The 27,238-nt window shown below is 38.8% G+C and overlaps 2 protein-coding genes across 4 annotated transcripts; one reads left to right on the top strand and one right to left on the bottom strand.

Moving 5' to 3' along the window:
- Positions 1–71: 71 nt before the first annotated feature.
- LOC113148018 (lysophosphatidylserine lipase ABHD12) lies at positions 72–5,747 on the bottom strand. The gene is made up of 13 exons (XM_026339465.1): positions 5,635–5,747; positions 3,911–4,137; positions 2,935–3,037; positions 2,588–2,707; positions 2,369–2,399; positions 2,247–2,292; positions 1,767–1,896; positions 1,584–1,621; positions 873–952; positions 702–784; positions 524–602; positions 297–430; positions 72–204 (listed from the first exon to the last, which is right to left on the bottom strand). The coding sequence occupies exons 2-13, from the start codon at positions 4,011–4,013 to the stop codon at positions 177–179; spliced, it is 975 nt and encodes a 324-aa protein (XP_026195250.1). The 5' UTR covers positions 4,014–4,137; positions 5,635–5,747; the 3' UTR covers positions 72–176.
- Positions 5,748–5,770: 23 nt separating this feature from the next.
- nin (ninein (GSK3B interacting protein)) lies at positions 5,771–27,203 on the top strand. 3 transcript variants are annotated; one of them, XM_026339351.2, is made up of 28 exons: positions 5,771–6,057; positions 9,220–9,432; positions 10,375–10,459; positions 11,405–11,577; positions 13,252–13,297; positions 13,379–13,554; positions 13,824–13,970; positions 14,198–14,365; positions 14,568–14,704; positions 14,921–15,061; positions 15,233–15,407; positions 15,591–15,701; positions 15,793–15,882; positions 15,973–16,108; positions 16,266–16,387; positions 16,473–17,593; positions 20,235–20,327; positions 20,423–20,492; positions 20,580–20,747; positions 20,828–20,944; positions 21,172–21,285; positions 21,397–21,543; positions 21,785–21,964; positions 22,108–22,242; positions 22,340–22,441; positions 22,547–22,639; positions 26,007–26,120; positions 26,385–26,600. In XM_026339351.2, exons 2-28 carry the CDS (start codon positions 9,241–9,243, stop codon positions 26,598–26,600), a joined length of 4,569 nt encoding a protein of 1,522 aa, XP_026195136.1. In that variant the 5' UTR covers positions 5,771–6,057; positions 9,220–9,240. The 3 variants fall into 3 exon arrangements, with proteins under 3 accessions (XP_026195136.1, XP_026195138.1, XP_026195137.1); XM_026339353.1 differs by lacking the exons at positions 26,007–26,120; positions 26,385–26,600 and adding an exon at positions 24,610–25,957; XM_026339352.1 differs by lacking the exon at positions 5,771–6,057 and having other exon boundaries at positions 9,241–9,432; positions 26,385–27,203.
- The last annotated feature ends 35 nt before the right edge of the window (positions 27,204–27,238 follow it).

The raw sequence follows: 27,238 nt of genomic DNA, 5'->3' as shown, positions 1-27,238 counted from the left end.
ATGTACTGTGCAGTATAGTATTACACTATAATTAAATTTTTTTGTCCATCTACGTGTGACAAAAATAAACATGTGCAGAAGCAACTATTGGACTTTATTTTGATGAATATTCCAAAACTGGATGATGGATGTAGGAACAAAATCCTGCAAAACAGAAGCACGTCTCTCAAACCACTTTACTGTGTCAGGTTTTGCAGAAATTCCCTGAAACAAGAAGCAGATGGAGTATTACATTTCTCACCTTGAACATTAGCTTAACATGCATTGTAAAATTCCACTTTTCTCTTTAAACCTACCTAACCACATTTGGCAGATTGGGATCTAAGTAAATGTTGCTGTGGGAAAATCCAAGATTTTCATCGTAGGAGAACATTTTAACCTGAACATCTGTGTTGTGTCTTTTCTGAGTCTGGAGTGATATCTCGTACAGCTGGATACACAAAGCACAATAATTCAGCAATATCCACCAGAAAATGATCTGAAAGAACAGGAAAGGGAAGCTTGAAATGAAAACCTACTGTACCTTCTGACCCATGTGATGAGGAACAATACTGTCATCTTTGGAGTGCAGAATAAGGAGTGGACTAGTCAAGGTCTTTAAACTGTGTAGATGTAGGAAGAAATAATCAGTCAGATATGAATTCAGTAAGCAGTTTTTAAGTAATAAAAATGTAAAACAAGGTTTAGTTTATCATACTTACTTTTCATCATTAGCAAACACTATGTTGATCTTTTGCATTATGTTCCTAAGCAAGCTCTCAAATCCTGGAAGGAACATGTACATCTGGAAGAAACCATCGTATATACAGTGAAGAAATATTATTGTGTGATTTGAGAGGCTGCAGACACAAGTTAAATGTAACTGGCTTCACCTTAATGAGTGGATGAATGGCTACAACCTCTCCAATTCTTGTGTATGGAGCTTCAAGGATCAAGGCATCAACTGCAGACCCTGGTATTAAAAAGAAAATTGAAAACACATGAAATTATGAAATGAACCAAATTGTATTGCATTTAAATTAATTTGCTTATATAGTCAGGATTAATTAGTATGTTTTGCTATATTTCATATGAAATTTTATAGTTTATCATTTTTAATCTCTCACAAATTGACAATGTTATTTGCCCTTTTTCACAGCTGAAAATTTGACTTGTCATAGTTATGTGTCTCAATAAGATTGTGTCCACACTGTCTTCTTATTGTAGTTAACAGTTTCATACTAAATCCAGGGGTTCATAAACAATTGCCCTACTAACAAAGCCCAGTTTACTATTAAACCAGTAAAACAATCTAACAAAAGGAATTACAAAGAAACTAGAATGATATAGTCGTAGATATAGTCAATACCCGGAAACAAAGCAGGTAAAAGTGATTCAACCATCACTGAGATCATTATAAACACCTGTGCTCGTCCCGCTGTGACAGTGAAATTGTCCGTAATAGTGCATGAAGTTGCTGATTGATAATACAAAGTCATAAAGGTATAATTTGCCCCCCACTAAGAACTGCCTACACCACCTCTTGAGAAAATGTCTAATAACCTGTGTGTGTTTTCTATGATTAGGGTAATGATTAGACTCACCTTGCTCTTGTATCCTCACAGCAGCATTGGTTGCCACTCTGTAAAAAGGGAGTACAATTTAACCATTTTGCAGTTTATCTTACTCAGTTTCCAGTTATATATATATATATATATATATATATATATATATATATATATATATTAGTGCCATGGAGAGTAAGTGTTCCTTTAGAAGAAACTGACCCAGAGCCAAGTGAGTGTCCCCACAAACAGACCAGGCTCCCTCTGCTTTGTTTCTTTACCCAGTCGTACAGGTAGAGGGCGTCACTGGTTAATCCTGCTTCACTTGGCTCCCCAGTGGAATCTCCAAAACCTAGTTAAAAGGCATGAACACTTAAACTGATCATAGACACACACCACTACTGTATATAATAAGTAATAGGACAATAATTCAATAGCATGATATACATTCTGTTAGACCTCAGGTGAATCAACTATTGACTGTACACGTTTTACCCCTGTGTTTAGCTAATGTTGACTTTACTTCCTCATTATTGGGGGTCCCAACGACCCCACAACTGGTCTCAGAGACGAGAAACCGAATTCTGAAATATGTCAAAATCATTTTAAATGAGGAAAACCAATTTTATGTGTGAGCTGTGAAAGAGAGCCCAGCACAATGTCAAACAGACCATTACAGTTGAACAACAGTAAGCATCTTACCTCTGTAGTCTACAGATAAGACATGATACCCTGCAGCGCTTAGTATCTGCAAAAGATAAAAAATTAAATTTAAAACTGTACTAAACGTAAAAACCAGCTGTGCTTTAGAATAAAATCCATACCTTCACCAGTTCCACTCTGTGGTTAATGGCCCTGTAGAAATAGAGACACGAGAGCAATGAATACAAACAAACATGTTGCTTTGAGACTCACTTAGTCTGACCCACAAACTCTTGTGTGCATTGCGTCTGCAGATAAACCCCTGGGCCTGAGCCATGTAATACCCACTAGACTCCATTAGGATCAATTCAAGGGTCTCTATCCTGGCACTCTCATCCCACCTGGTCCCAACGTTTCCATGGAGATAGATAATAATGGGACGGCCGTCTCCCAAAGTCTCCCGGTACCACTCAGGGCTTCTCCCCAAGGCGTCATCCCATTGGCTGGCAGGGAGTGTATGCCTATGAGACACAAAGAGCGAGAGGGAGAGAGGAGAGAAAGAGTAAGCAGCACAAACAAATACGCTTGTGTGTGAAGACACAGTAGATTATCTGAGTGGTCCTTTTGCTGCTAAATGAGTAGATTGAGGTTCTATTCAGTCAGGAGCCACCTGGACCAAATATGCATGTGCTCGAGGTGTTTTCAAGTACGCTTAAATGGACACAAAAGGAAGCCACAAATGACCTACCATACTCCCACTGATACACCCTCCTCTGTGCTGAGGTAGAAGTTGCACGTGTGGTTCAGCACATCTTCAGGTCTGCTGAGATCCACAAAGAATGGAAACCGCACTGCAACAAACAAGAGCGTGCAAGGTCAGTATGATTTTTGTATTTTGTATATTTTTATCATACCGCATTTCATAATGTATCACACTGTATTGCATGATATCACTCTGTATACATCTGCATGTGCAATATGATAATTTATTACTTTTACTAGAGTTGAACTGAAATATCAAGACTTTTCGTTACATTATGCTACATAGCTACAATTTTTTTTTGCTGTAGAGTTTGGCATTATACATGGCATTGAACACACATTTTATGTAATTTAACATAAATTTGTAACTATGAATTATTAAAGTATATAAAAACATAGAAATTATCATAGCATATTGTAGACTAGGGAGATTATGAGGCTGTAATTTATTACACATTTGATTTATTTTGTTGAAAACAATTTAGCGGTGCATTAACAATAATAGTTTGTTACAAAAAAAAGTATTTTCTTCTTTACATCGAATGCACTATAACACTGATCACTTTGACTGTATTTAAAATACTAAACTGTGAGATCACTGTCAAAACTATTTATTTTTGTGCACTCTGGTCTTTCAAATAAATTATAACAGCCCATGGGTCCTTTAAAAAACAGATGTAGTCACTTGTGTTAGTAAAACAATGGCTTTGTTATTTTGAAGTGTCTGAGTGAGTCATGTCTTGATGACAGTGAGACAGCATGCACGATAAAAAAAAAACTGAAGCAGCTAATAGAACTTAGTCATTCATTATTTTATTATTAGAACCTCTGCTTCCTTACTAACCAAGTCAACACCAAGTCTTTATGCAACCTAAACTATAGAAATATTATTTTATGGTGATCTACGATGCAGTGACTGCACACTGAATAAACACTGTGGACTGAAAACACACATTACTTACACAAGTGAGCAAATATGGCATGGCCCAGTATCCAGGGAAACAAGTAGAGAAGAACAGGCACTGAGGCATAAACAGAGATCAGAAATGACACAGCTTTCTTCATTTATGCCGCTGGTGAAGTAACTTCCTCTTTGCAGAAACAAAATCTGCCCCGATGTCCCAATCAGTCTGCTCCTTTTTTCTCAGTTTCACTTGTGAACTGAAGGATTATCCCACTGAACTCTCCTCTTGACAGTAAGAGTATTGTGAAAGAGAGAAGAAAAAGAGGTCAATGTTCAACTGAGATTAGCTGTATCTTCTATTGGTTCACATTTGATACAGTGATTCAAACATGAAAAAATGAGAAATGTGTCGACAATGTAGGCAAATTCACTGAATAAATCCATACGTGTGATATATAACTAAACCAACAAACTATAAACAGCACCAAGAAGAATGAAATGCAGCAAAAATATACATGGGAACATACATGTGGTAATAAAAATGGCTCTGAACTACCTGAACTCCACATGAACTCAAAAAAACAAAACAAATGACACACTGCTGAATGGCCACCACAGTATGCTGCAAGGCATTGTGGGCATTGCAGTTCTTTCATAACAAACACAATAGATGTTCAAATGGTTGTTTTCTTTTAATGTCATCATATCATACCATATATCTTTAATTCTTATTGGCTGAAGTGAGTAGAAGAGATAAAATATACTTTTAATATCTTAACTAATAGCTAAATGATTGTTACAGTTTGACCAAGAGTTGTCTGAAAATGTCTAAGCCTGAATATATATACTAATACAAATGTCCAATATATATTAGAATAATATGGCATTTGCATTTTTGAGACTAAAATATATCTAAGAGGTATATATATATATATATATATATATATGTGTGTGTGTGTGTGTGTGTGTGTGTGTGTGTGTGTGTGTAGGGTAATGTGTTGTCTGTAAAGACTATAGTAGCTTTGTGTTCAGAATCAGATGACAGGGCACATTTAATTTAATGTTAATATCTATATATTTTATTTGCAATTTCAATATCAATGGTCCAGTGATCGAATAACGTGGGGAAATGAAAAACACTCACAACAACACTTTATGCCTTAAACTGGTTAATATCAAGTATTATTTTAGGTGCTCATAATACATCATAGTTAATAATTTAATAGTTGATTTACATCTGCTAAAATTAGTAAATAAAGATGTAAAATACATGTAGAGGAATAAAGGTACACTATTTCCCACAGAGTAAAAGTAAAAGTAACATTAAATGAAAATACTTGAGTAAAGTAAGAACAAGACGTCAACATTGTACTCAGTACTTGAGTAAATGAACATAATTACTTACTACCACTAATTAAAAGTTGCATGGATATACTGAAGTAAAGTACTTCATGAAACTAAATCATACGATACCATAATTTAGTACATGTAGTCTACTTTAAAACAGCTTGGCTCTAGTTTAGTCTCGTTTTGTAGTTCCGGTCTTGGTTTAAGTACCGTTACAGGTACCGTTACAGGTACCGTTACAGGTACCGTTACACCTGAAGTACTTCGTTACCTTCCACCACTGGATGTAGATAAAGTAGGTCCCAGGATGGGTTGATCCAAGTTCACACCATAACTAACTATAAGGACAACTAGGTGGCACAAACATGTTTTATCTCTACATTAATATGTCTGAATAAATAAAAACAAAACACCTAGTTAAACCAACTGTTGTACGTTTTAGAGCTGTTTAGTGTTTTGTTAACTTCACCGCCGGTGGTTTGGTCCACAGGCGGCCCGGCTGGGACCAGTCAGGCCGCCGCAGGCTCCCGGTCACCGCCCCTTCCTCCATCCGTCGCTTTTCAAAATCCGCTACGAGCCACAGGAGGATGTTAAAACAGCCGAGGACTCAAAGCCAGCACCATCCTCCGTGAGGTTTCTGTGTGGGAGTAAAAACCGTCTCTACAACCCTCAGCCAGTCCACCTAACTGTCAACGTTAGCTAAGTTAGCGTTAGCCGTTAACCGTTACCTGCAGGGGGAAATAATCGACACGACGCGACGGGAGAAATGTTGTAAAAGTTTGTTTCCCACCCGCGTTTAACCACCAGACTCCAGCCGGGGATAAAGGAGCCAGCTGTCGGACAACTTCAGTGACTTTGGTGAGTGGGTTTAAGAAAGCTAATTAATCATTTTAAAGCTTTCTTATCGGCTTCCTCTTCTGTGTTCACCGCCAACTTAACGCTGGAGGATGAAGTTAGCTGCTGCAATCTCGACCCACCAAGATGGTCAATTAGCCTGTTAGCTTAGCCCATCACTTTCCACTAAAATGTCCTTTTTCACTGGTTAAACTGGCAAAACTACTTTAGTCATTTAAGTATATATCATGAGCATTACTCACTTTTAAAAACTCTATTCTACATTAGCTAATAAGTTACTGGAGCTGCAGTCAAGCATAACTGTTGACAGTGTTTCTAATGATGCTGCAAAACTATTGAGTAACCAGCGATATGAGACAATGTCCATTTGACTTGGTTTTCATTTCACTTCACTGCTTTTCTTTCATTTTTCTTTTTAACATAACTTCTTAGTTTTTATAAACTGATCTAACAATGGTCTTCTTAATAGATTATTTTAAACTCAGAGATTCAGTAGCGCTGGATTAATTGGTTTTCACAACATAAAGAAAACCCTGTGATGGACAGATGATAATGTTGAACATAAATATCACAAATTTAAATAGAGCTGCATTCATTGTTTGGTTGGTTAATCAGGTAATAGGAATAAATTATTTGTCGCTCATGGTGGAAAACTGCAGACATTTTCTCTATTTTCTAACATATTAGGTCATATAGCTAAACAATAATGAGTTTATAGAGAGAGTAATTAGTAATCATTGCTTCTTTTTGACTGCTTTTCTCTTCTAACACAGCTGACTTTAACATCTTTAGAAGATTGTGATACTGTGGTAGATTACCTACATGGTATCACAAAACAATATTCAGAGCTGTGTTCTGAATCTGTAACTATTTTGATAATTTAAGTGATTCAATTTTATATAATTTGGAAATAAGAACTTAATCTGCACATTATTTAGTAATGGAAGTGGTCCGTTGTTGCAGTCCTAAATCTATTCATTAAATATTTATTTTTTAGACTTAATTTTGATCAGCTTCACCTAATTGCGTCTGTGAAGATTGTGAAAGTATAAATTAATTTTATAGCCACTGACAGTGATTTGCAGGTTGATGTTAAGTGAAGTTAACAGTTTTAATGATTCCTGTAGAGATGACACTAAGAGTGGAGGCAACTTGTAGATCCAGAGTAAAGCAACAGCATCTTATATGCTCCAGAGGGTTTGTTTTTACTCTTCAACTTGCAATGTTAACTACCAGTTGTCCAAGTATCAGTGAATACAGGCATGGTGCGAGGATTAACCTCCGTCTTGCAACCTGGACTGCCGTGATTCTTTGACCGCAGCAGCTGTCAACCCACGGCTACCATTGAGCCGCTGTGACAGAGCAGAGCAGAGCAGAAGAGCTACCAAGATAATTGGCTCAGAAACTGCACTAATCCCATTTAGTGCAACAACATGCAATAGTATGTAAGGGAAAATATTACCAACTCTGGCTGTATAGTTTATTCTTAAAATATTGTGATTATGAGCAATTTAGTTTTATTTCTTTGAAATCATCATTTCTTATTGTTTTCTGTGGTCTTTGCTTACTTACAGAACTCTACAGCTTTAAACATAATGCTGAACCATGAGTTTCTTGCATTTCTTTGGCCACTCAAATGTGCAGATGTAGAATACTGATTTGGTTGTTGTGGACAGCCTATTGTCTGTGGTGAATGGGTACCCGGAGTCTGGGGTGTGGAGGACACCTGGCTGAGCACTTGATGATTTCACTGAGAGCAGCTGGGGAAGCTAAGGGTCAGAAGGGTGCCTTTTGTATAGAAACATAGGCTGCAAGTGGGAAGTTTCAACTCATTAGAGATATGCTTCTCCTAACTTAAAGCTGTATTCTATTACTGTTAATGTAGAGCTTGTATGTAATGCTTCTATATAAGTAAAATATATACATATTGAACATCCAAAAACATTGGTAATTGGTGTAAACTGAAGGGAAAAGCAAAAAAATTGCAGTGGTGGTATTATAACATGAACTGCTGTCAACACTCTCAACACATAATGCTGGACAGATGAAGTATATGTATAACCTTGTGGAAAGTATTCGTAAGTAAAAATAAAAATAGATGAATGTTGTTCTCTGTTCAGCACTCAGTCACTATTCCCAGTTATGTGTAGTGACATTTACCTTACTTAAGCTTCAGGTGGATGGCCTGAGCTGTTGCGTCTATGAGTTATATCATTGCTTAAGTTAGAGTCAATCTTTTCTTTATTTGACCCTTGATAACCTCGTTCATCCCTCCTAAAATAAAACCCTAAATAAATTAGCACTATGTGTGTTTCTGTTAGTTCCCGACAGAAGCATAAGTTGTGTTTTATTCTTGTGCAGAACTGAACCCCAGACTGTTCAGGGTAATGAAAAGTCCTGTCGCTCCTATTGTTTTTCAATTAGAGAAATGAGTCATCCCAAATGAAAGAACACAAACTTTCTCAGCTGATGCCACCAGCCAGTAAATGTTGGCACACGGCTGTGGTGTAACCTTCCAAATTAATCCCTGGCAGCTTTTCTTGGTCCTTATCCTTATGTCTAGTTTGGATTAGGATTTAGTCTAAAAACTAAAAATTTCCTGCTTCAGTCATTTTATTTTTGACATTTTTGTTTTTTTGGACCTTTCCAAAATTAAATATCATTTTAACATCCCTATCTTTCAAAGTTTTTAAATGTGCTTCCACAACATCAAATAATGAACTATATGAAATAAGATTGTACTGTATCTCTCTGACATGTATGCCCCTTGTGGGTTGTTTGTGCCAATTCAGCATTAAAACAGCATCATAGTCAGTGTCGGACTTAACCGTTTATATCAATTTGCCTGATTGTCTAATCATTGTAATTGGTTTAACCAAAGCCTCTACGGCAAATGACGCTGGAGCAGACTGTGTTTGTAGCTCAGTATCTCAGATGAAGGTGCTTTTAGGATCGTGTGCTGTCGAGATAGACGTTTCCTCCCTGTTTGTGAGAGCTTATTAATATGGAGTTAATACATATAGCTGTCAATTTAGAATGAAGAGATATTTGATATTTATTTATTTTTCAGTGCATTTCTAGCAAACTGCTCAGGATACAGCTTAAATGTATTGTAAATTCAAAACTTGAAAAACTAGATTTTTTTTTCCCTTCTTTTTCTTTCAGGGCAGGGTGCTGTCCTGTGGGATGGATGACGCCCAAGAGCAGGACCACCACGAGGAGCGTCTAAAAGAAGTTTTTAACAGTTTTGATGCCACTGGCTGCGGCTCCCTGTCCCCGGAGGAGCTCTCTGATCTCTGCCAGTCCTTGCACCTGGATGATGCCACACCAGCCCTGCTCCACACACTGCTGCAGAACCAAGATCACCTCACTGCCAGGGTGAGTTTACTACTGTGCATCTGCGAGATGTTGCTGTAAATTATAGACTGTGGGAAAAGCAGACTTTGTTTTTCTGGTGTGCAACAGAGAAATCTGTATGTGAAAGATTATTCTTGTTCCTACTCTGTACATGTGAGTTGTGGCCTTTTGGCTTTCCTGCATGGAGGGTCCTCTGCTTCCTTTGAGTTTGACAGATGCCTGTGTTGAGCCACTCACGTCTTTGTGTCTCTAGGCTTTTTGGTGCTTTGTTAGCTGTCTTGTTGAGGAGCAAGGAGTGCCCCCATCAGCCCTCATATTGGGCGTCTGTTGCCAGGACAACTAAGCCAGCTAATCGCCATTCACAGATGCATTTGTTTGAGAGTGCTCTATGTGGAAATATGTGTTTAGAAAGGTAGTAGGAATAGAGAGGACACAGGTCAAATGTACTTAAGTGAACTTGATTCTGTAAAAATTTTAGTCTTCAGTTTTTGTTTTTTGAGCCTCAAGTGGAAGGATGAGGTGCATAAAATGTTCACCTCCACCTTTTGCATCAAGTTTAATTGTCTACAAGCACGTGGACAGACCAATGTCTATTGTCTTGTATGTGCGGGTATGGGAGGGGTAGATGTTAGCAGAGGGGCCGTGAACTCATTGCCTATCCATGGCACCCAACAATAAAGTCAAATTGCAGAGAGCCCCACCAAAAGCTGCCAGGCCTTCAGCCTCCAAAACACAAAGAAAATCACCATATTCAGGGTTAGCAGCTGTTGATTCTTGAGGTGTGACCTCCATGCACTTGCTCAGCAAACCCTCCTCCATCCAGACACAGAGGGACTCCCATCCTCCACCCAGTCTGAGGAATTTCATGAACATTTGCTTTGTTTTTACTTTGCTTTAAATACTAAGAATAGTTTGCCTTGTATACAAGGAATTAAAGTAAAATATATTTTATTTCTGCCTCAGGTCGACTTTGACCAATTCAAAAATGCACTGATTCTGGTTTTGTCATCAGCCATCGAGCCACCTCAAGAGGAACAGCAAAAACCAGGTAAAGTCTAAATTCAGTTATTTTATTATTTAATTATTTTGAAGAACTTCCTCAAAGACAGGTGTCTTCATAGACATGTTCAATAACCTAATGTTTGTTTTATGTTAAGATCTGTTTAATGTTGATCTTTAAGGAAACAGGAAATATTATCTCCTTCAGGCAGAAAAGGTGGCTGTGTAAGTGAAACTCCAACTCATGCTGCATCAGCTGTAAATCTACATACAGAGGCACAGAGCCAAGAGTGCAGGCTCAAAGCCAGTTAGCTGACACCATCATGGTTGGATCACTCACATGACTTGTTTTTTAATGGGTGCAATAGACCCGATATAATATAAGTGTATATCTATTTTTTTGAATCAAAAATATGTTTATGCTCTTAATGGGTGGAATATTATGATACAACGTTTTGTGAGTATGTTTGTGGTAAATTATATTTAATGTGTTGTATAAAATATTGAAATAATATAAAGAGATGCTTACCAATGCTTACAAAGTTAATATTTTACTGTCTAATATAATAATGTCCTACTGTCAGTGAAGTGTAAAGTGGACTAGACACGAGCTCCTTTCAACTTCTCCAAAGTTCACACCTGAATAATTTTTGACCTATTGTTTTTCATTCAAACAATTGGGAACCGTCTAAGTTTAGATTCTTTGGTTTCCACTTTTGCAGAAGTTATTTTTTGGAGGAAGTGGCTCCTGAAAGCTGTGGGAAAATAATCACTGTACATGTTGTTTTCGGTTGTATATAGCAGTTTATGTGCAGGCTTTGAAAAAAGGAACCTGTAGATTAATAAATCGGGGTGATAATGTTGCTGCTGGTTTTCAATCATTCTTTAAATTTTTTGCCGGTCCGAGTGAATGAATTTAACCACTACTATACAATGACAAATACTTTCTAGAATGCTTTGTAAGTGGATGTTCTTTGTCATTACATCTCCTCAGTGTCTCCTGAGATCCAACCAAAGTTTGTGAAGGGCAGTAAACGCTATGGCCGCCGCTCCACGCCAGAGTTCATAGAGCCTATTCCAGACTTGTCAGATGTTGCCAATTCAAACCCACTGGCTGATGAGGATCTGGAGGACAACTATGACTCTGCTGTTCCCAGGAAGCGTGAGGTAAAAGGCCAAGACTGGCGTCCTCTGAGTTTTTCCAGCACCGTTTCGAACCTCCAGACAGTTGGATGCCATCCTTATCACCTCCTGTCCTTGCATGTACTGTGTTTCTCGCCAGCCACATACTGTCACTGAGGTGTTATTCTTAGCTAATCAGCTTAGCACCATGCAGAGCAGGTCCTAAAATGTAATATATACACGACGCCACAGGCTTCACGAGGCCTTGTTCATTGCATAACGATACAGCACTGTCTGCAAATAACACTGAGCATAATTACTGTTTAATAAGCCTTAGTTTAATTCAGAGTTAACGTTTGTGTAGTGCTGCACAGTGTTGTAAGTTTAAACTTTTACGATGCAATTCTGTGTGTATCAGTGTGACCTTTGTCCTGACTGTATTTGCTGGTGTGATGGGGTGGTCAAGGCAACAGCACAGTGTTAATTTCCATCATGTCCAAACAGATCAGAGCTTTCAGTAGATGATGAAATAACAGACAAGAACTCATTCATGTGTATCTGGTCTTAAGCGTTTATTCAGTCACGTTCATGCACAGCTGAACATGCTGCACGGTTCCTTTGGTTGCACTTCAAGAACTTTTTCTTGGACTGATTGCTTGATTGCACAAAACATACAATTCGTTAACATCACATGGTCTCTAAGAAACTCAACGTATGAGTACTCTGCAGCAGAATAAAACAGAATAAAACATGACAAAGAGGCAGTTGGTCACCAAGGTATAATGATGGCTGGTCCAGTTTGAGCTGGATGGATGTTAATATTGTGTCTATTGTCTGTGACTCTTCCCCAGATGCCAGCCAGCACTAATACAAACACTATTCGAGACATTGAACTGAAGCGTGTCTTGGTATTCGCTAATCTAGGCTGCAACAATGCTACAATGTCCGGCCCGGGGGAAAAGCAGATGGGGCTGGGTCAGGGTGCTCTGCCACAGAGACTGCAGACCTTGTATTTTGGGAGGAGGCGGGAGTTTGGCTGTGACAGAGGAACAATGAACCGCACTGCCCCCTCCTTCCTGGATGCTTATACACCATGTATCAAAATGCCACTTGCAAGATCCCATCTGTTCTTCATTCCGTTGCTGTTTGCTTCCCAAACAATAGACGGCCACGCTGGGTTTAGGTTGGAGAACAGCCTGTCACGCCCAACAAACCCCCTCCTGCTTTTGTATATCCTGAAGAGCTCAAAAACGTTTGAGTTTAGAAATAAATTAATTATGTTTTTATTTTATTAATTGGCCCGTACTTTGTTTGTACTTGATGTCTGTTACATGAGATTTAAAAAGGGGAAGAAAAAAAAGCTGACAAACTGTATCTCTGACACATTTTATGTTATTACCACCAATCCTGACACAATGACCCTCCCCTAGGACCCGTGCCATCACAAAAGCTTCTGTGTGTGTCTATCGGCCATAGCCATCCCAGCCCCCATGTTGCTTCTAATTTAAAAACATTTTTCAACTCAAACAGCTGTTCTCCACGGGAGAAAATCAGCCTCTAGGGGTATTTTGTTATGGTTCTTTTTGTCGCAGGTAATTTTAATATTTTGATTGTTTAAAACTAATAACAACTATCAAATTTAGTCTAATTGGTGATTTACGTGTTTATTTATTTCATTGGGTCTGTGCAATATTAATTTAAATGTTTTTTGTCTGACAGCGCTGGAATGCGCATGAAACAAGCACAGAGGAGTATGAGGCAGAAGGTATGTCAGACTTGCAGCATAGTCAGAAAACACCTTATACTGTTTATGTTTATACTGATAAGTCTCTAACATCATGTGTAGGCCAGATGCATCTGTGGAACCCCGATGAGCCGAGCACACCTCGGGGATCCATCGTTTCTCTGTCGACCCATTTAGAGGAGAAACTGCGTGAAGCCTGTGAGGAATTGGCGATATCATGGGACGGGTGTGCTGGTCACACCGAACTACTCTCTCTCTGTGAACACCTTCGCCTGGAGGTGACTATTATGATCATCTGTCTATAAAATGTCACAAAACAGTGAAGGTGACATCTTCAGATGTTTAACCTTCTTGTTTTCTTACATATACAACAAAGAGCCGCAAAATAATGTAAGATATGGAAAAGCAGCAGATTTCAATTTCATGTCCAATTCATCGATGGATAATAGTTGCTAATATAACCCCTTTGTTTAGTGTGTACTAGTGCAGACATAACCTTCAAATCATGAAATGTGTCATATTCAATAAATAACATGCTATTTTTTAGGTTAATGGGGATTTGCTCCTGAGCCTAAATGGTGACGGCGTGATGAATGTTCAGGAGTTTGTAACCAGGGTTGTAAACCACAACAAACCACCCACACCCTCATCCTCCACACCCTACAGACAGCTTAAACGACATCACTCTACTCAGGTAAAGCATTTCTTTGTGGGAGGGGCTCCTTCCTTCGTTAATTAATGTCTCATTATAAATAGATATTTTATTTTTGAATTATGTGCATAAAACAGAAAACCTTTTTCCTAGGTCTATGACCTTCTGTATTAGTGTCTGAAAGGCAGATCTCGAGTAGCATTTATTTTTGCAAAATGTAGGTGAACTGTTGTAAATGAATGCTGCATTACCCAGTATATTTGTTGCAGCCTTTTGATGAAGGAGGTCGGCGGATAACCACCCCCTCAGCTTTGAGCAGCACCATCGGGATGCGTCTTTTCTCCACCCTCGATGATGGTACCGGTTTCACTTCAGTCGAAGACATCCTGGACGCCTGGATGGAAGAAGGAATAGAAAACGGCACTGAAATCCTTCAGGTACAGCAATATATTCATTCTTTTAATTACACCTGTGTCCATTATTATTATTATTATCCTCAGCATTTTACATGTATGAATTAATTTGAGGAAATTGATACAGTAAAAAACTGAACTGAAGACTTTTTTTTTTTCTGCTGCACAATGTAAAATAAAGATTAATTAAAAGACGAACACTGTCGGATTTTTATTATGTTTACAGGCTTTGAATTTCAGCTTAGATGGCAAAGTGAGTCTTAGCGATCTCACTATGGCACTTGAAAATGAACTGCTCGTTACTAAGAATGGGATTCACCAAGCAGCACTGGCGAGCTTCAAAGCTGAGATCATATATCTCCTGTGAGTATGAGTCATCTCTATAATGCTCATCCAGATGTTAATGATCAAACTATTTCTGATAAACTGTGTTTGGATCATTGTTTATCTGCAGATTAGCCTGAAATATAACTAGGAACTGAAAGTCAAACCTCCAGGATGATTTGTTAGTTGTTGTAATTCATTAGTTAATTTATCTTCTAATACAATTACTGTCCCTGTTGTTTTTCCTCCTGCCAGAGAGCGCTTAGACAGAGAACTCAAAGAGAAAGAGAAAATCAAATCGGACCTGGAAAAAGCAGAGAAACTCAAAACTCAGCTTGCCACTGAAGTAGATGAGCATCACTCTGCGATTGAGCAAATGAACAGCCTCAATATCAGGTAACTTTTTTGTTACCTTCCTTATGGAGTGATTTATTTATTAGTGATCAACTAAATGTAGTTTTTCATACTAAATCCTTTCATTAATGAAAGTTACAAAACAGTATATTTACAATATTATTTTATGTTGTTAAGTTTTATATTTTTAAATTTTTCAAATTCTGTTTACAGGAAGCTTGAACAGGACCACAAAGAGAAATTAGCAGCACTACGATCAGAGCTAATGACAGAGATGGACCACATCCAGCAGCAGGCGGGCCTGCAACGTGAGCAACTGGAGGCGGAGGTGGAGAAGATCAGAGGGGATGAATCTTTTCTCAGGGACCATCTCTCAATCTCTGTGAAGGTACTAAAATCATCTGTAGCAAAATAATTTAGACAGTTTTATTGTGCCTGGTTTGTTGCAGTATGCTTTTTTTATTTTGTGATAACACATTTTCTCCTTAAAATGATCATTTGTTTATCTAAAAAGAATAAATATGTAAAAAGTGTAAACATGACTTATGTCATTAGTATTTGAATTTTTCAGGAAAATAGGCGCCTGGAAATGGAGCTGTTGGACAGCACAGAAAAACTAGTGGAGGCAGAAAGCCAGATCACGAAACTTCAGACAAGTTTGGAAAACATTATGAAAGAAAAGGTACACTGTGTCCTGACCTCTCCTGCTTCGCAGTTTATATTATATGATTTCTGAGCAAATTAACTTATGTATGTGGACTCGTTTTCTTAAGTTTGGAGACTTGGACCCCGGCAGTACAGACTTCTTCCTCCAAGAGGAACGCATTAAACAACTACGTAGCAGCTATGAAGCTCAGTGCAGGGTAAAAGTTCCCAGCTCTTCTTAAAAATGTTGTTGTTTGCCTGTTTATGCATTAAACACACAGTTAACTCACAATATTTATGTGTGGCAGGAGCTGCAGGATCGTATTGATGAGCTACAGTCAGAGATACAGGAGTTCCACAGTCTCGGTCGAGTTCATCAGTCCTGCCATAAACCCCTCTCTGAAGAGCTGGAGAGTAAAAGCCCTGGCATGGAGTCAGATCCAGGTAAGCCTGATGATTACTTGCACAGAAATACTATATAGTATATACTACTATACTACATGTGTTAATAACAGTATGGCCATTTAACATAGCAATCAAGTAGGAAACCCCTGTGTCAGATGTTACCTTTTACTATAACTTCTAACTTTACATTTTACAGGCATTGGTTCAGACGATGTTCAGCCATTCAGCATGAGCCTGGAGGCAGAGATGATGCTGGAGCAGCTCAAGGAACAGCACCTTCAGGAGATGGACGATTTGCGAAACCAGCTGGAAAACAAGGTTCATCTGCTCTCTGCAACAAAACAAATTAGGGAATGTACCTTAAGTGACTTTTCATTTAATTGCTGTGTGTTCTTTACTGCAGATTATGGAATTTGACAAGATGGTTGAAAAGCAGAGGGCGACTAATGAGGAACAGAAGGCTGTCGTATTCCTCCAATACCAGCATGAGGTCCAGGCTCTGAGGGAGGAAATGGCCAGTGTTCAGAGCCATGCGCAGGAGCTTGAGCGCCAGCTAGAGCAGGCGGAGCTGGAGCGAACCTGCCTGGAGCAGAAACAGGCTGACGAGAGGGACAAGCTTGAAAACCTGCAAGAGGAGGAAGTAGGGACTCTGAGACAACAACTTCTGGAGGCTCACAACTACACTGCAGACCTGGAGGAGCAGCTGAAAACCCTTGAAGACCAACAGGTGGAGATGGATGAAAATCATCTCACTGAGATGAAGGAACTTAAAGAACAACATGCTACTGAGATTAAAAAACTAGAGGAGCATTTAGAGCTCTTTGAAGCCAGGCTAGAAGAAGAGAAAGGGAAACTGCAGGAAGAAAAGTCTCTGTTGGAGATAAGGTTGTTAGAATATTTTAAAAGGGAGAAAGAACTATTGCTACAACACCATGAGGACGAATTGTCAATGAAACTCGAGGAGGCAAAGACCAGGTTTAAGGAGGAGCACGATGAGTCTGTGAAGAAACTGACAGAACAGTGGGAGAAAGAGAGAGCTCACCTGGATGAGCAAAATCAAGAGTCTCTCCAGGTGCTTCTGGAGGATGAGATGTTGAGACTTGTCAGGGAACAAGAAGAGAAAGAGGGCAAACTCAGGGAGCAGTGGGAGATTGAACAGGCTCAGCTTCAGAAGCTTCATGAGGAGGCTCTGCTCAGTAGAATAGTTCAAGAAAAGATGCAGTTACAAGAGCAATATGAGCAGAGGGAGAAAAAGCTAAAAGATGAGTGGGAGAGAGAGAGATTGCAGCTGGAGGAGGATTATGAAGGGATGCTCCAAGATAGACTGAATGAACAGAGGGAAAAGCTGGAGAGCCAGAAAGAAGCAGTGGAGAAGAGACTGGAAGGTTTAATGGCAGAAGAGAGGGCACGACTTGAGGAGAGACACAGAGAGGCCGTGAAGGAGCTGGCTGCCAAGCACACAGAGGAGAGGGATTCACTGAGCAGCATGTTGGACAAACTACGAGATGACATCACTCAGGAAAGGTGAGACTGTTTTTCTACTAAATGTTATTTATGTCATAGCTGCCTTGTTACACATGCATTATTTACAGGAAGACATGTTTCAGTGTATATTTCTTCCTTTTCAAATATGCTTAAATACTGATTTGAAGTGAGTTGATTTTGTTCTAAGAATATTTTTGTGCTAGTAAAAGTCACCTGTTGGCATAACAATCATTGAATAACAACATACAGGAGGGAGCTCGAATTCAGCTTCAGCCAGAGAATCCAAGAAGTAGAAGATCGCTTTTCAGGTGATCAAGAATCTGTTGCAGTGCGTTTTCAGGCTGATGTTTTGAAACTGGAACGCCAGTACCAATGTGAGCTGAAGGCGTTTTCTGAAAGCCACGTCGAACAGAAGCTCCACTGGGAAGCACAGATACAGAAGGTGCTTGAGAACGCTGATGAACAAAGAAGAGTGATGGAGGAGGCCATGGAGCAGGAAAGAAAGTGCCAGAAGGAGGAATGGACGAAAGAACGATGTAAACTAGAAAATATTCACAAAGAAGATATGGAAGAATTGATGATAAAGAACAAACAACTGCAAAATGAACTGGATCACTTTATTTGTAAAGCCCAGACTAAAGAAATAGAGCTCAGCAGGCAGTTGAATGATCTTCATAACAGACTTCAGGAAAGCCTGGAAAACAAAGATGAGCTTCTTGCTCAGTCTGAGAACAAAGTACTTCAGGCTGAGCTACTGTTAAACCAAACAGTGGAAGATTTTAAACAGGAGAGGTCAGAGCTTCTAAGCAGCCACTCAGAACTTGAAGCAAAATACAATGAATTGCTTTTAATATCTGAGAAACTGATAGCAGAGAGGATTGAACTGTTGACAGAACGAGATGATTTAAAGATGAAGATTGAAGAGCTGGAAATGCTGCTTCGACAGGCAGCAGTGGACTTGGAGCTTGAGAGAAAGGAACTACAGGAAAATGAATCCATCTATAAGAAATCAAAAGATAGTCTAGAGACAGAGAGAGAAGAGCTGATAACAGAGAGAGATCTACTAAGAAGAAGAATTAAAGACCTAGAGATGAAACTCAATCCTGAATTAGACACACTTACAGACCAGATACAGATCACCAGAGACATTATTTCGTTCTCTGAAGAACACGAAACCATGCCAGAAATAAAGATGGATGAGAACCAAGAGGATCAAAATGCTGTGACGGAGAATAATAACACATGTCCAGGCGGTAGTCAGAGATGTAATATTCAAGATTGCCAAATTAGAGATTCAAGAACTAAAGAAGCAGAACAAGACCCAGATGTTGGCTCTTCCACGGGATCAGACCTTTATCATAAAGATGACCTGAAATTAAATTTGAACAATCAAGAATACCCATCACTTGAGGTGTTTGATGGTTTAAATACACATGAATATACAGAGGACAAAGGAGCTCTTGAAGCATGTGAGGAGGAAAAAAAAACTCAGGATGTACCAGCTGTGAAGGCTGAAAGCCCCACTCTAGAAGATGAGCAGAATCATGAGACTGGGGTAGATCCATCAGCACTGGAGGAGACAGGTGACCTTGGTGAACTGTGTGTGGAAGATAGTAAGGTTTATTGTTTACCAAATAACTCACACGACCACGAGCAGGAAGTGGAATTTCTTTCAGATTCAGACTATGAACATTTAACTGTTAAAATAAAGGAAGAGCACAGTAACCGAGCACAGGATTGTGTGGAACATCTAGATGAAGACTGTGAGGATCTCCTTAAACTACAGGCTTTGTATAGCACTGCCACAGAGGAGAACATCCTCTTACATGAGAAGATCGCACTGCTTCAACAGAAGTCAGAAATACTGGAGAATCTTTTGGCCCACAACAGTGAGAAGATTAAAACTGGCCAACAGGTTTTGGAGGAAAATTATACCCTTAAAGTGAATATGCTACTGTTAATGGAGCATGTGAAAGAGCTGGATATGAAGGCCTTAAAAATGGCAGATCTTCAGATTAGATATGAGGATTGCATGTGTGAAAATGTAACACTGAAGGACCAAAATAATGAACTTAAGAAGAGGGTTTGGAGCCTTCAGAGCAGAATGAACACTTTCCATGACTTCCAAGATGAGCAGTTCTCCCTCGTGGATGAAATTGGTAGTCTCAGGGAAAAGAGCATTAAGCTGTTGGAGTTGTTCGCTGATCTGGAGGAGCAGGATGAGATTCTTTCAGGTACGGGTCCAGGCCATGAACAGTTGGAGGATGATTTGCTTGATCTGACCATCCACACAGAAATTAATTTTCAGCCAGAGAGTGACCTGGAGGGCTGCTGTGTGCAGTTTGAGAAGCAGAACACCAAACTTCGCAGAGTCATCACAGAGCTACAGGACAAGTCGCAGACATTAAATGAAACAACACAGGCCCATAGGTAACGTGGAGCAAAACTAGGGTCCTGCCTTCCCATGTGTCCTATGGCTTGTGGTTGTCCCATCCATTTGGTGCTTTGATTCTTAAGAACGTTCATCCTTTTATTCTCAAGTACACTGTAGTACATTTGTCCCACGTGTGATTAGTCTCCGAATCCTTCTAAGCGCGCTATCCTATAGTGGCTTATCGTAGCTTGTTTTAATATATTTTAAAAAAAACAAACTTTCTCTAAAACTGTTTTCTATTCGTAGGGCTGAAACCAGTCGTCTTGCTGAAGAAAACCTTGTCCTCAGGCAAACGATTGCTGCTTTGAAGGAAGAGGACTTGAAAGAAGAACAACTTATGTAGGAAACAACAAATTTTATTTTTGATTTATTCATTTCAGTGCATTTCTTCTTCGTCATATAATTCACTGTTTGCTTCTCACATTTAATTTTAGACAAACATTGGCGCAACTAAAAAAAGAGAAGATTGCAGCTCAAAGGGCAGCAGAGAGTTTCAAGAAACAGGTATAGAAAACTTGGAAAACATTCTCAAATCATGCAGTTACATTTTCTTGTTGGGTCGTGAGATTCTATTTGTCTACTCTTCTGCAGATTTCAGAGCTGTGTTTGCAGAGCCAGCAACTCAAGGAGGAAAACAGGACGCTGTCAGAGAAAAGTGTTCAAAGTATTGCTGAAATGGAGACTCTACAAAAGCAGCTGGTAGAGCTGATAAAGGAAAACGAGAGAAAGGAGGTGTTCCCTGCTGCAGAGAAAAATAAGGTATAAGGAGTTCATCTGATGGTCGTCATGGTGTTGTGGTTCTCGTAGTGAGTAGTTAATTGGTGGTTGTCTTGTGTCAGCTGGCAGCTTGTGTGTCTTCTCTGGAGGCAGAGCTGACCAAAGCTCTGAAGGACACTGCACAGCTGGAAGAGAGGAATATCCAGCTGTCACAGCAACTGTCTGGTCTCAGGGGCAAGGTGAGCATCTAGTCATGGTCGCTTTAACGGATCTCATGTCAACACCGTCAAAGCATGGTACAGACATGGTACAGATGATTCAGTGAATCTAAGTAAAAATAAAAGCCTAACGGTAAATTCAACTGTGTGATTGTATGGAAGAAAAAAGAGTGTATAAGTGTTCAGATCTGTTGTGTAGAATTAGCAAGAATTTTTCATTAAAACTGTAGTCGTCTTCTGTTTTTCAGGCAGTCGAGGTGGACTCTTTAGAGACACAGCTCAGCCAACTAGTAGAGGAGCGGAAAAATGTGGATAAAGAGACTCGAGGCCTCCGTAACCAGCTAGACAAAGCTCAGGAGAGGGTACGAGTCTGCTGAAACCTGCAGAAACATTTCACAGTAGATGCTTTGTCGTGAACTCTGTGCTGTCTGTGTTATGAACAAGGACCAAATTTATTTCTTTTTCTACATTAGATCAAGGCAACAGATGAAACTCTGCAAGCTGTGAACCATCAAAACACCCGTCTCAAAACAGACCTCCATATTTTGCAGCAGGAGAAGGATTCCCTCAAACACGAAGTTGCAGTGCTTCACAAACAGCTGCAGAATGCCAACGATAAAGTAAGCTGTTCAATTTAATTCATCTATGAGATGAATAAAATTGGAAATGGATCAGTCCCCCAGCACAAATGTCTCAGTATCATAAATACATTAAACCAGTATGCATATGCATATGCAAATGCATCACCAGTTTAGGTGGACTAAAGCACAGCAGTTTAAAATGGTTTTTTAAGTCAGAATTCCAGATCTTCAGTTGGACATTGAATCTAAACGGACTTTTCTATCTATTTGTTAATCTCAGAACCATGTTTTGGAGATGGCCCTGCACTCAAGTGGTCTCCAGAATCAGAGCAAGAAACTGTATAGAGGTGAGATGTTTCGACTGATGGAACAGGAGCAACAACTACTGAGGCAAGACAACGACAGGCTGCAGGCTGAAGTGCACAATATCAAAGGGGAACTTATGCAGTCCAGAGAAAAGGTGAGCTGAACCCTGTATCAAAATGAGCTAACATGAAGAGATGGTGGTTTTGTGACAAACAAAGATCGTGACAACTTTCTGTAATGAAATGTGAAACCTTACACCTTACCCTAATCTTTAAGTCCAATATTTTGTGTCTGCAGGTCTATCAGCTTGATGCTACCATCCTGTCCCTGAAGCAGCACAAACAACAGAGTCAGTCCTCACTAGTGAAGGCTTTGGAACAGGAGAACGCCTCCCTGAAGCAGGAACTCGAGGCACAAAAGGACCTATCTAAGGTATCAGCTGCATAAATCTATTCCAATAACCTTTTTGGTGTGCTGATTATGTCTGGTATATCTGCTTAAATTCTTATTATACATGATTTCGCTTCAGGGCTGTGAAGCTGGACACGGACACACAGAGCTGGAGAACCTTAAGCAGGAAAATGAGGCACTCAAAGCCCAAATGGCTCGACTGTCTACACAGCTGCTCGAGGTACTTCATGATACTTTTCTCCTCTTATTATAGTATGTCATACTGCACATACTTCTCTCTTAGCTATGTTAATATCCTGACTGTTATCATTTTTACTGTGTGCAGGCTTTTCAGGCTCAGCTCATTGGACTTCTGCCTCCGTCACCTCACAGGATGCCCAGGGGACAGCATCGAGCTGAAGATCTGGACAATATGCAGGTACGGCCAAATTACAAACTTCACTAAAACAGACTTGGGCAGATGCGCACATATTTTCTAGCAGGAAGTGGTTAAGTAAATTATCTATAAGGGCTCATAATGCTTCTTCAAACTGTATTTTGCCACAGCCTTCGAGTTAGACTACAGCTAAAATCCTGAATCAGCATTTACTATGTGCATCATTGCATGGTTTGGCATCACATAGATCTCCTTTGGTGTTTCTCACAGTCGTTGTTTTATGTCACATCATGATTATTTGTTGTCATAATGATCATACATTTATCATCAATGTCTGTAACGAGGACCCGTGATGTCATGTTAGAGTTGTTTTGAGAAGTCGTGGTAGTTTTTTAGAAATACACCCATTGTATTTCTTTCACTTTGGTGAGAAAAGTGAAGAAAGTGACTCAGTTCAGGTGTTGAAGAGTGTAATTTATATACTGTTTATTTGTTTAGTGACTGTACATGCAAAGAAAAGTAATATAATTTCAAGACGCAAGCAAAAAAGCAAAGTTTTAAAGAAAATCATATATTGGTTTAATTTTCCAAACACCTGAGCTGAGTGTTGTTTGTGTGTTTGTCATTTCCTTTCTGTTTGAATACTGGGTTTGCCGTGCTCCCTGTTTTGGTGTTTATCACAGATCCATTATAGCACCTGTGTTCATTGTCTTCATCACCTTCATTTCCACATCGTGTGTATTGTGTACTTTTTGGGTTTGATATCTAGTGTGTGTATGTGTGTGTCTTCATTTGTAACCTCCCTGGCCTTTATTTATTTTCCATCGCGGGACTGAAGCAGTTTCAGTGGTGTGATCATCTGGGTGTGGTCCTAGCAGCTGTTTCCATCTGTCACCTTTTGCACAGTCATGCTGCACAAATCTCCATCTCTTACACAGAGACATATGTAGTTTCTCCATCTGCAAACAGTGTGATCCCACCCTCTTTATAGCATCTGATCTCTTATTGAGTCACTTTTATCTGCAGCGTGACTCTTTTAACTTTCACCTGGTTACCATGAAGGTCGTTGAAGGAAAACATCATACACTTATGTTAAAAGACATTGGTTTAAATGAATGAACAAGTAGCATCACATATTTAGTGTCCCAGACATGTTTAACATTGAAAATTAAATATAAATTAATATACACGGCCAATGTGCAACGTTAAATATAAAGAGACATTACAAAATAATTATATACATGACTTACAAAATCTGAATAGCAAAAACAAAACATGGCTCTGTCATTGTTTTTTGTGACAAAAATAGATTTTGAAAAGAGTATATTTGATATAGTAACATTTAAAACAATACACACAGCCATATGTATGATGGTAAAATTATTGGTTGCTGTAATTGTTCCTTTTATTCATACTGGTCACTGTGATATCCTTTCATAACATGATTCATAGATGGAGTAAGAGATGGAGGTCCATTCAGAATCTATCAAACTTACAATTTACAGCATATAAAAAGTCAAATGAAGATTTGTGTCATTCAGATCGTCAGGCTGTTTATTTATTTCCTAATGTATAGCTCTTTTCAAAACAAGGTTACAAAGTGAAGCACAAGGAAAGGATTCAAGAAAAATATAAGCTACAATAGCAGTGTGTAGTCACATATTTATATTGTTATATCATCATATAATCTTGTCCATCATCTTTTAATTTGAAGGTTCATTAGTTAGAGATATTGTCACAGCCAGTGTGGAAATAAGTAATGGTTACAACCACCAGTAACTCATGTTATTACTGTTTGAACACACACTTCTGGAAAGTTTGTTGGATTAATTCACAGTTTCATTGTAACTTTATATATTATGTCAGTATTTATTCATTTTCTAATGTCTTTTTCAGTTTAGTTTTGAATGCATATATGTTACCGCTTGTTAAACTGACCAGGCCTGTGTAGGTTTTTGGGAATAGAGGAGAGGGTAGAGCCCTGGTGAAGTGTACCTGCCTTTTCTCTCCAGGGGCCGATGCCGGAGCAGCGAGCAGCTCACGCAGACAGTTACCGACGGATCGGTGGACTGTAACAGCAGCGTCCTCCCCTGCTCTTCATTTTAGCCTCATTGTCCTCGCAGACTTCTCTCTTCATATTCTGCAACGTTTGGAGCCAAAATTGAAAATCTACTACAAAATACAATCCTTTTCTCATCCTTATAGGAGATGGTGAACCAATGTGGCGCCTGATTTAAAAGGCATGAATGTGTAGTTGTATTTCCCTGCTGCTAGGTGGCAGGAAAACACAGGACAGCTCCTGAATTGTCTTTTTTTTTCCCAATGGGATTTTGATTAAGTCAACATTAAAAGTTGAACATTTGTCAGACATACCATTCAAATAATAACATACTGCATCATGACAAACCTACATTTTTGGATGACACAGAACTTTTTGTACTGTAATAATGATTACAGGGAGTACGTTTAACACAGTGTAATTTTGGGGATGTTCTGTTATGCACTGTACTGTCGTACCATTTACCACTGTCTGAGACGGGGTATGTAAACTGTATATCCTCAGAGGCTGAATCTTGTGACTGTTTGCCTTACGATCATCGAGGAGTTTTAACATTGAGATGAGGTTAGTGCCTGATGACGTTGTGAGCATTTTCTAACAATCGAGGAGTTTCAACTAGTAAACATCAGGTGACGTTATGGTCTGTGTCCCATCAGGGTTTATAGAGGTCGCTTAGTGAAGGTACCAAGTTTTCACTGTTTGTCTTTTGTTTTTGTTTACGGCTGTATTTCATTTGACACCACATACAGCTCAATGTCTTTTTGAGCTACCTGGTCGTGTATTTGTGTTTTGGGTCCATGTGTTGCCGTTTGTGTTGATGCTACACAACCAAAGTGAATCCTGACTTTCTGGGCTGTATTTTTCTCAATGACTCTTCAAACTTTGAATGTTTATCTGGTATTTATTATTAGAAATCCCACATGAACTGACTCACTGTTTGTCCCCATTAGTGAAGTACAATACCTGTAATACCTGTGTTTTATTTTATTTTATTTTATTTTTTTTGCACCATGTATAGACCCAAATGTTTGTGTTTAATTTATTTTAGTGGAATCATGTTAGGGTTTATTTTATTTATGCATTAAATTATTTTCATAGAGGTATCTGGAGCACATGACATAATTTTATACCTATTTATATTTTATTTATTTTTTTTAGTACATTGTCCACTCCTTAGAAATGTATCAGACATCATTTAATACAAAAATCTAAATAAAATAAAGCTTTGAGCGCTCAATAATGTGATCTGTCTTCTTTCAGTTTACACAAAGGTTAAAGGAAAGACAGTTTAGGCACTTTCACAATCATTGTGTCGGCAGCAGCTTCATGATATCCGTTGTTTCTCACCAGGATGAAAGGGAGAGGAAGATGAAGAATATGGAGGAGCGGATGAAGGAAATTGAACTATCGCTGCGTAACGTCAAGCTGCTGCTCAAAGAGAAGGTTGCTCAGCTCAAAGACCAGGTCAGTTTAAAATGATCAGTCAACTGAAGTATTCAGTGGGGTCTTAAACAAAGTCAACAGTGAGAAAGGAGAAATATTAAGAGTCAAAGACAGGTTGGGTGACCAAAATACGAACTTGGTGCGCAGTGATGGGAATCATTTTCAGCAAAGGCATCACATCATATAGATAGTAATTTACAAGAGTGCAAAGATTATGGAAATTGAATTTTTAATCATTAATAAGTTAATATTTACTCCTATATTAATCATGTATAACTTTCATAGCTGCACAAGAACGGCAAAGCGGATGTGTTGATCAAAGATCTGTACGTGGAGAATGCCCAACTGCTGAAAGTTTTGGAGATAACCGAACAACGGCAGAAAATCTCAGAGAAGAAGAACTACCTACTGGAAGAGAAAATCTCCAGCCTTAACAAGATAGTGCGAGACTTGAACCCATCTCCCCTTCCCACACTACCTTACCACTATAAATGCTCCTAATGCAGCGCTAACAACCAACTGTATCCACCTGTAAACAACTTTTGATAACAACCAAATGATAAAATATGGAGTATTTGTTAATTTTATACTAAGCAATAATTACTTTTTGTTGAAGAAGAACCAAATGTGAAGGTTGGACTGTAAGCAAAACCTTCACTTTACAGTAATTTATACATTTTAAATACATTCCAAAGCAGTAGCTTTTGAAAGTAAATGAGTAAATATTTTACTATGATGCTTTAATTCTGTTTTGAGGAAGAAAAGCAATATTGAAGTGCACCTTTTTATTTAAGTGTTCTTCTACGCTGTGTTAATGTCTCTATCGTTGGTAAGATCATGTAAACAGAAAAGATGATGAATATGGTGACCTCTGTAAGGTATTTGCTTTCAGGTAACACTAACCGAAGTTGCATTCACTTTAAATGTCAAGTGGCAATATTTGCTAATTTAAATGTATTTGGATAAAATCCTGCAGTATATGAAGTTGCATTTGAAGATTGCACCATTATGAATGTATTGGATTCAGATGAAGGACCTTGTCTACAATAGGAAGGTTGAAAACAGGGTCATGTTTTGTGACACAGGTATAAATAAAAAATATATATGGACTGTTTGGTTGTTTTTTTTTCTTCTGTGCT

The sequence above is a fragment of the Anabas testudineus genome, chromosome 22 (genome assembly GCF_900324465.2).
Source record: "Anabas testudineus chromosome 22, fAnaTes1.2, whole genome shotgun sequence".
Lineage (NCBI taxonomy): Eukaryota > Metazoa > Chordata > Actinopteri > Anabantiformes > Anabantidae > Anabas > Anabas testudineus.
The sequence above is the reverse complement of the archived record's forward strand: the minus strand, read 5'-3'. Positions and strand labels throughout refer to the sequence as shown.